The sequence below is a fragment of the Zerene cesonia genome, chromosome 25 (genome assembly GCF_012273895.1).
Source record: "Zerene cesonia ecotype Mississippi chromosome 25, Zerene_cesonia_1.1, whole genome shotgun sequence".
Lineage (NCBI taxonomy): Eukaryota > Metazoa > Arthropoda > Insecta > Lepidoptera > Pieridae > Zerene > Zerene cesonia.
In genome coordinates this window covers 190,034-200,500 of record NC_052126.1, presented here as the reverse complement: position 1 = coordinate 200,500, position 10,467 = coordinate 190,034, and the positions used below count along the sequence as shown (strand labels likewise).

The 10,467-nt window shown below is 34.0% G+C and overlaps 1 protein-coding gene across 1 annotated transcript; it reads left to right on the top strand.

Moving 5' to 3' along the window:
* Nucleotides 1-1,185: 1,185 nt before the first annotated feature.
* Nucleotides 1,186-9,479, top strand: LOC119836568 (homeobox protein orthopedia B-like). The gene is made up of 5 exons (XM_038361949.1): nucleotides 1,186-1,315; nucleotides 6,636-6,749; nucleotides 7,425-7,533; nucleotides 8,078-8,195; nucleotides 9,441-9,479. Exons 1-5 carry the CDS (start codon nucleotides 1,282-1,284, stop codon nucleotides 9,477-9,479), a joined length of 414 nt encoding a protein of 137 aa, XP_038217877.1. The 5' UTR covers nucleotides 1,186-1,281.
* The last annotated feature ends 988 nt before the right edge of the window (nucleotides 9,480-10,467 follow it).

Here is a 10,467-nt window from a genome sequence, read left to right as displayed (position 1 = left end):
GTAAATTGTGAAGATAAATAAAGAATTTTTATTCATTAATTATTTCTTTAACCATTTTGAATTTTTAATACCAGACTAAATAATCAATAATTTGCGATATTCCTAATACTTAAAGCAGATAATGCACTGTTATTATTACATTTGAAATTAAACATTCACAGAAGTAAAGAACAAAGACAATTTATTGTCAAAGTTGTAGGTAGGCTGCAAAAACAATAAGAAAATCAATTAATGTATTGTATAGGTAGCTAGATATTCTGTAGCTACTGTCTTCCAATTTAATATTTAGCACATTTACGCTTTCTTTTATAGGAAATTAAAAAAAAGCATCACATTCTTTATTCAAAGGAGTCCGCATCGCGGAATGGATACAAGAGTTCGCACTCAGTGAACTCCGAACGGTTATCCGAGCCCTTGTCCACTCCTTGTACCTATCTATACGGAGATATTTGTTTTTTCCATTACAAAACGCTACGCCCAAGGTATACGCATAATATTTCAATATAGTCCTGCCTCAGTGCTTCAAGTGATTTCCCCGCGCTCCCATTGGCCAATTCGAACGCGTTCCATTTTCATCGACGTTCCGAAACGAACCGCGAAAGCCGCGGGTGCGAAAGAGACGACCCTATTCGTGTCGGCTGTTGAATGTTGCATGAGCCCGAAAACGCCGTATCAATAATATGTGCACGAATGAAATAATAGATTATTCGTTTGTTCAAATCGACCGTAAACAAAATGTAAGCATCCATTACTGATGTGCCGCGCGGGGCGAATAGCGTATACGGGGCTGGCGTGCGTCAGAGAGGGACGGGACGAGGTTTGCGAGGGCGTCGCCGAAGCGGCAGAGGCACACAAAGTGCGCGTTATCTGTTTTTGTAGCAGTCGTCGGCGGGTTTCCACATTAAACGATCATTTTAAGGGCGAACCAATCAAACTGAAAATTTATACAAATTGATACTAAACGGGTTATATTAATTTTATAACAAAAATTAAGTGTGTAAATAAGTTTGAGCGGAGTAGTAATTAAAACTAATTGGGTTTAATATAGCGATAATTATTTTGTATTAAGCGGCGTTTGCTGTTATTTCGCACGTTCGCGTGACGGTTTTTTCGTTGGGGATTTTTCATCGGTTTTATGGAAAATGCTCCCCGGCTAGTGGTGTGAGCCTCGTGCGGTGGATTGTCCTGGGATCTGCTGTGTGATACTTTACGATTGGTTTGTTGTGGTGTGTGGGGGGAGATGGCGGCATAGGGCGCGGCCAAGGGTGGCCTTTCGGGGCCATGCTCAACAACCTCACCGCTACAGCCTTGGGAGGTAAGGCTCTATTGTTTTATTCATTGATAAAAATGTTCATAGGAATTTCGAAACCTTGATGAATTTGTATGTAACTTAAATCACTACTTCAATTATATATTCACATATATAGACATAGATACCTAGCTAATTATTTGTAATATGTCGATTGATCTTAGAACGGTGGGACTCTGGTTTTAATTTATTCCCAAAAATTGTGCAGAATCCATCTATATGTAATGATTTATGATTTATTTATTATGATCGGTTATCTATTGTGTTATATTCAGCCTCTATACCTTGCTATCTTGAATAAAACGAATGAGAGGTCTTATCGCTTTACTATCGCCACCAGGCAACCCCACCTTACTTATTAATTCTGGTAAAATGTTTAAAAGTTGTTTTAATTGGTAACTTTAGTGAACAATCAGAGATATTGAATGAATTAATTATCGAGAAGAGACATTTAGAACCTTATTAGCTACTAAAAAGCTACTTTTAGTTTAACAAGTATTTAATTTTTTATAATTAATTTGATAAAGAAAATCACTCCTAATTCATTGAGTTAAAATCTAACAAATCTTATAGATAAGCGATTGTTTTCTCGGGTATTTTTTATTTTTATTTAAGTTGACAAAAACTCTACGCTTTAAAAGTCAAGGTATTTACCTAGTCGTTATTTATTTAGGTAAATGTGTAGGTTTGACTTGTTTTAGGTGTGGCTCTTTTATAGTTCTATGTATTTATTATCAATTAAAATTTATTTTAGGACATTTTAAATAAGGTAAAATAAGGTAGAGTTATCTCTACATAGAGACCTATTTGTATATAGAGCTTTCAAGAAATCGGTTGGTAATTAAAAAAGCTCTAGTAGATAATAATTTGTATCATTACTCTACTAACTCATAATCTAATAAATTTAATAAGACAATTTCGAAGTCCCTATGACTGTATAGGTTCGGGTTTTGTCATAGCATTTTTCATTCCTGTCCGGATGGACTCGAATTAAAATATCATTTAACCACGTAAAGACTACATAAAACTTTACAATTTAACAATTCAAAGCTAGCTTATTATATGTAAATAACTTTATAGTACTCAGAAACTTGCACATAAAAAAAGGAATTAAAAAAATACTACTCAGTTGTACCAAATTGCTTTATTATCATATCAATAATACTGCTTCATGTATATGCATTATCCATCTATCATTATGAGTGTTTGGACTCTACACTCTATCAGTTTTATAAATTGTAGAGATACATGTGCAGTCAAATATTTTAAATATTTTCTTATTAACTACTTACCTCGTTACTACCTATTTGATACTTCCTACTAATCGCGTTTTCTTCTCCCATCCTTATAATTCCTTCATATTTATTATTTGCTCTAGATTTCGGGTATGAAAAACAAAAGAAAATGCCTACTGTTTGTAATAATTAAATAAGTGTGCGTGTGCGTGCGTGCGTGTGCGTAAATAGTTATCAAGATTAATTAATACGCATCTTGCCATATCTTGGTGTCTGAATGCAGGATACTCAAATGGCATTGAGCGTTTACCCATCAAACGCTTGACCGCGTCTTGTACTGCTTAATCTTTTACAAACCCAATTACATAATCTCTAATAATATCACGGTAGAATAAGCGAACTCCTTTAGTAATAGATGTAATATCGTAAATGTATATATTTTCAGCTAGTTAGATGCGACACAGGTGTATTTTATTGTGACCGCGCGATCTGACATACGTTATGTGGTATCAACCAATATTAAATCTAAATATTACTTTATAATACAATTAACAGCATAAATAAGTTTATGTTACGACTTTATCAGAGCTTTTTATAAACGCGCCTCGAACAAGACAAAAAAAGCTGTACAAAATTCAACAGCAAAGTTAAAAACATTCAAATTAAATTTATACGGAAGCAATACAATAAAATAGTGCATTTTATTCGCAATAACACCCCGTGCCCCTGGATTATGTTTGGCTCGTAAAGTGGGGTTAATGGGATCGAGTCCCGTAAACAGAACCGGCGGTTGAGGGTAGTTTTTGATTGTATTGCAAATGCCCATGTTGATAGGGTGTAAAACTTGATTTTAAGTGGAAACATTGCTTTCTTTGGTAGCCATGATCTCTCTATGATACCTGAATATACTAATTAGTAATTACTGCTACGACATTGAATTCTTTGGTAGTTTTCTTTTATCTATAAGTAATACGTACATATTAAATTTCTATGTCTCTTAGTCACGCTACAACCTGAGAACGTATTTAACATTTTCATTTTACTTTTTAGGTTTTCTAATAGGTACTCTATTATACATAGGGTTACAGAATGTAAAGTTAAGGTCATTGAAAAAATCCTGAATTCTGTTATAACCACTAATTACCGTAATAAGTGTGAGAATTTATATTAGAAATACATTGTTTGTTTTACTGAACTGTCGGCCAAAGACGAATTAAATAAGAGAGTCAAAGACTTAATTTCAACTACGGTTTAGTGGGGTGGGTGCAGGTATCTAGTTAATTTGAAGTTTATACTCTGTATACCAATGTTCACATATGTTAACATATGTTAAGAATGAAACCGTGTTTATTTTGTGACTTCTTGTGTGTTTGATTGGGAAGTTGGGAAGTACGATTTTTTTTGTTTTCAAGTAAGAGTATTGTTCTGAGAAATAAGAGACTCTCACCCAAATTAGAATAGGAAACTACTATTCAAAGAAATGCAGCCACTTGTATATTTCAATCACAGATAAATTGCGTTTTTTCCCAAAATGTAATAAAATTGTATTTCTGAATTCGTCATCATTGTTATGTATAATATACGTATTAAATATTATGTACAATGTAAAATTGATATTACTTTAAAAGAGCAATTATAGAATTTGTTGCCGGCTCTTCTCTGTAACTGCTTTCCGATCCGGTGGTAAATGTTAACACTGTGTTATGGCGATTCAAAAGTGCATATAAGAGATAGAATTGAACAAATAAATGTTTGAGTTTGAGCTTTGAGGTTATGTTATAAGAAACTATCGTTCCACTCGCGGCTTCGCTCGCGTGTACCGTTAAACTTTCTTCCTCGTGTACGTACTTCATTTTGAAGAAATCTCTATAATACAGATGATAAAATTAATACCGCGCTTCAGTGAAAGCCGTGTGATAAGGTAATTAATTCTAAAGATTAGAAACTGGCGTATTGTTTCATGTTAATAATTGTTCCATTGAAATCATTTATTTATGGTAGCTATAACAAATTTTACTATGAATGTTAGGGAATATTCAATGTAAAAAACTCATCGATTTCTCATGTAATTAAATTTGTCGATTTAAATGAAAACCGTGATTAAGTTAATTGCAATTTTATTACATTTCCATTCCAAAACTCGCTCGTGAAGTCGCCAAGACACCGAGTTCGCTAAGTAGCAGGACTTAAGCAAATCGCCCAAGTTGCGCCGTTTTGCTCTCCAAGTAATCTCCGGGACACTGAATTTTCTATTTGCCTTCAAATTCCACATTTCATTACGCGTTTAAATACATTTCTAATGAATTCGCGCTGTGCTCCAAATTATTTGGGTCTTGTTAGCGTTGGGAATTATTTACCTCGAATATTTATGGTGCTGGTTATATATTTAAACTAGCATTTGCCCGTGGCTTCGCATGCGTTAAATTATTACAGAGAAGTAAATATGTAATAGTATATATGAACCTTCCTGTTGAACCACTCTGTGTATTAAAAAAAACCATCAAAATCTGTTGCGTAATTTTAAAGATAGATTAAGCATACAGACAGCCGGCGGAAAGCAATTATGTTTTATACTATGTAGTGATATTAAAGGCATATATATATATATATATATATATATATATATATATAATGACTTGCAGATAATTTCCCCTTAAGATTTGTTTGTGATTTAAAATTCTGCAAAAAAAACATAAATTGTATTTTAAAAATACATAACTCTCATGGAGCGCCTTTAGACTTTAATAATACCGCATTACACATTCGTGCGAATAGCGAATGGCGAAGCGAATAACACGCTTTGTAAGCGTGATAGGGTGATGTATAGGAGTCTAGTGTTTGTTACATTATCTGTTACCGATATAAATAAAATTAATACCTTATGGTTTAGAAAACTACACATTAATGAAAGAATCAACAATTTTTTTTTCATTTGTATATATACAAAGTATATACATAAGGTAAATTATTTAATCCCGGCGATGCTAATCAAGATAATAAAAAAGACTCAAGAAATTATTGCCTTGGCGCGATCATTGATACAAATTTTGAATCAAATCCGTCCGTTCAAGATCGATCCTAATGGAGTCGGTTATATGCAAACATACAAACGAAGTTAATGAAAGCGCATTTAAATTTACTATTTCATCCAAACAGTAATGAAACGACAAGTCATTTCAAGAGTGTACGTTCTTATATGTAACTAGCAAACCCGGCGAACTCCGTTTCGCCACCAGATGGCTGTATGCGAAAATGATTTTCCCGCTTTTCTGTTGAAATTTTTCCGGAATTTTCTTTGCTATAAACCTCACGACGCCCAAGACCTTTCCAACGAATGCAAAACCGTGGAAATCGGTTCGTGCGTTCTGGAGTTATAGCGTCAGGAAGGAAAACCCGACTTATTTTTATATAGTAGATTAATGAGAAGCATTTTCCAATATCAAATCACGTCACCGGGTGAGTCACCTTACGTTGTTAAGTAGACATTAGGTGACACGCGTTGTTTACTTTAATGGAATTATATCAGAAATTGGTGTACTTGTCATGTTGAGAAATACAACCGACCTTTTCTCTTCCTTTGCTGTAAAGGTCGTCTAAATTTTTGAAAATTACTATATAAACATAAGCACTATGATGACACTTTATAAATAGAATGCTTCATAAATCAATTCTCCTTTTGTGATCTCTGCGAAATTATAATATATACCAAACATACGAATATCATGATTATATGAATTTTGCCTTCAGCACAGCTTAACAGCAATATTACACAGAAAAATTATGCGAATAAGTAATTTATCAAAGGTATTTACTAATATTAATTCAAGTCCAAAAGTTCTTTTTACAGTTAACTGGAATACATATAGTACCTGCGCCACAGATAAATAGTTTAATCATATTAACATCTTCATGAAGCGCCGAATCATTAATTACTATAACATTAATTGAAAGCGATGTCAAATTTTTAGCTATTTATGTGAGATAGTGAGGTAAATTGGAGGAAATTCTAGTAAAATCGCATGGTGTTTTCTAGGCAATCTAGATTCTAGATCTTAAAAATCTATAAGCTATCAATTCCTTTCATTCACTAGGTCACAAAGAGCAGTGCTCCGAGAGCAAGCTCGATTTGAAGCCGAGCGTGGAGCGTCACCATGCGCCCGGCGCCAGGCTGCTGGCGCACACCATTCGAGCCGACCACCTGCAAGGTAAGCCTAGCTCTTAGACGATTGATTGCAAGAAAACAACAAACATTACAACTCAATCTAAAACTCAAACATTTATTTATTCAATTAGACTTCTTATAGAAGCACTTTTGAATCGTCATTACTTTTACCACCGGTTCGGAAGGTAGTTTCTACAGAGAAGAGCTGGCAAGAAACTCTGTAGTTGCTCTTTTAAAATGATATAAATTTTACATTTTAATTCTACATAATACGTAACATGTACATACAATGATGCCAATGAACTGTCCTGTGGTTCTTAAGCGACAACATTCCATGGATTGTCATCTTCCATATATTCATTAATGCTGTAGTAGAACTAGAAAAAAATCGCTAAAAAGTGATAATTGTAACAATACATATGAAAATATTTATATGTCATAGTGGGCAACTGAGTTGATGGTTCGCCTGATAGTGCTTCTGCGATTGCACTGCCCGCTTGCCTGCCCGCACTTTGTGGGGAAAGAGGGGGGTAAGAAGTAATAACGAGTGAAAATAAGAAAGAACTGGGGGAAAATTTGACAATCGGTTCGGAAAGTAGCTTCTACAGAGAAGAGCCAACAAAGAATTATATTGTTGTGTTCTAAAATGTACAGTACCTAATGTAGAATGACCAGAACTGTGGCTTTGATGTGTTTTTTATACTGAATCTATAAACAGGTGGAATTCACCAGCAACACAGCCAGCACATGGCAACCGTGCCAGTCAGCATGTCCTCCTCTGCATCAGACAGCGACAAGCCGGCGAAACAGAAGAGACACAGGACTAGGTGCGTATTGTGGATCGCCTTCTTATACGTATTACAGAGATATTGTTCAGTATTGCGATAATACTATGCGATCCAATGAAGAATATGAGAGACTAGCGCCGTAACGTATGAAGAGCGATTCGAAAAATACCGTTCAAAATAACTTTTGTGGTTTATTCTATTTTCCTGATTCTTGCATTTTTATTACGTTTGCTTAGATTGTTGTTAATTAGCAACTCGACCCGGCTGCACCCGTGTTGACGTAGAATAAAAACAAATTAAACTAAAACCTTACACTCGCAAATATCGTGGCATTCCATTGATAAAATAAATAATTTTGAAAAGCTTCAGTAGGTCCATAGATTATTATAAATATACAATATTTTTAAACAATTAGTCCAGATAGCAATAATTATAAAACACAACAAATTAATAAAGTTGTAGCAGAAAATGATAACCGACGTTTGAATTATCCAGTACTCTGTATAAGCTCTACACCATAACGTAAACAGGACCGAATGTGTTGTGATAAAAGATTAATAAACAATATCAAATGTGTGTACAGGTTTACACCGGCACAACTGAATGAATTGGAAAGATGCTTCACGAAGACACATTACCCTGACATCTTCATGAGAGAGGAGATAGCAATGAGGATCGGTTTGACGGAGAGTCGAGTTCAGGTAAGTTTATTACTATTTGAAATTTCAGAAACTGTTTAAATAATCATTGATGTTCAAATTGTGCTATAAACTGGGATGTGAGGCTAATATTTCTCATTTATGAGTGTTTAAAGTGTAACAAGTGTTTAAAGCGGTGGTAGTGTGAATTTTTCTTTAGTTAGAATCGTTAATAACGTCATTAATAACATCAAGCAAATCAAAACAACATTTCTGCTTATATCTGTACCGAGACAAAAATATTACATTTCATTAACAATGCATTTATTGAAAGTAATTTTGACCTCATTAACTGAAGCAAACGGTAGGGAAAATATTTTAAATACAATCTTATTTTAATAGATAGAAAATAAATTTGTATTTAAATTGAAAAATAGTATGATAAGCGATACACTTTTCATTTCTTTCAAATTATTAAATTTTTTAAAAAGCACGCCTCGCTTGTGGGGAATCAAAACATGCACAACAATTAAATCAAAAGTTTGAACCGTTACCTGTTATCCTTTTTAGTTCATTTGAATTATATTTGAAAAAACATAAAAGATTAAACAGCGGTCCCATTGCTTCACCTTGCGTGACTCCCTCTTCGCACATCGCATACAAAAGTTGCACTATATTGATACATTTCACAAGGCCTTCTACCTGATTCAACCTTCACAATATTACTTATAAATGGCTTTTATACCGCCTCATATCTGAACTTTTATGCATGTTAAAGGTGTCGCAAATGGGTGGTCGAGGGTGTTAAATGCGTTACTTATAACTTTCGAAATGATGCGTTCTAATTTTTATCATGCTATGCTGCAATCTATGAAATTATATGATATTCAATTAACTACCCCATTTATAAAAACATTAGATTACAGATAGGTTATACCTTAGATGTAGGCGGTTGTGCAGACCTATTCCGAACTTTATTTTTCAGATATAAGTTTTAAATTTTATACAAACATACATCAAAGTAACACGGCGTACTTTGAAATTGTCACATCATCAAATCAGACTTTTCCACTTTGGCGAATTACTAGAATATTTTTCCAGTTCTTTTCTGTGGGAGTTTTTTTCCAAACGGGTTATTTCAGTATATATTTTGCCCTTTAAAAAACGATGTCTTATGATGAAATAATAGATGTTTGAGTTTAATCCTTCACACATCAAGCGAGCAAGACCAGCTCCGATAAATACATAATTGACACCCAGTATTGATCCAACATGTTATTGATGATAATCCTCTAATTCTATCCACAGCCCGCTAAAAGTGACTTTGTGGATTCACTTAGTTTCTAGTTAAACAGTACTTTGCATTGGATATTAGACTTAATTTGTGCCTTCAAATATTTGTATTTCGTTAACACGGTGACATGCTGCCAGCGGCTTCTTTATTGGCTCCTAATGAGATTACTAACAGACGTTAATATACTATTTATTTTGTAGTAATTTGATGACTTAGCTGAGAATGGGCACTTGGAACTGTTGATTTTCTAAGTGCAGCATTTGTATCTGCCAATTCGACCACATTGAGAAACTTTGATGATACAAAATTCGTAAATGTTATGTTAGGCGTTTTTATAAAAATACCTAAACCGAAAATTTGGCTACGATTATATTAAATAAATAAATTTAAGAAGCTTTTTTTCCATATTGCTACATTCTTAAATCCTCGAAAGAAAATTTATGACACAAAAAATCAAAACCATTCACGATTTAAAACATATACCAAGGTAAAACAAATAGGCCGATACGTAAACAAATATTCGTATAGTTGTGATATTTCGAGAAACGCGTCTACTTGTTTGAGAGGCGTATGTGTTCAGCAAACAGGCTGTAGGCAACTCGCAAATACTCTTGCGGGAATCAGGCTTATGCGTACCGTGAACAGTTGGAAGTTAAGCTGTGGATAACATACGTGATGGATTTTATTAACTGGCTTGTAAAATAAACCTTCCAAAACATCTACCATTTGAGAACGTTCTTCGATTTTGGTAACCTTGTTGAAAAGGGAAGGTTCTCAATTCGTCGGAAACAAAGTTTCCAAAAAACAAATGTTTCGCATCACCTTTTTCTATATTAGCTATTTGTAAATTAATGTGAGCGTATTACATGCCATTCAATAAGCCCAGATGTACCCCGATCACATAGAACCTTCGTTCTAGATCATAATATGCATCTAATCGTACCTAGATACAGATTCAGTCGATCTGGCGATATATAGTATTTGTAGGAGTACTAAACTAATATGAGAAACTGTACCTAGTACCTTAAGAACTAATAATAC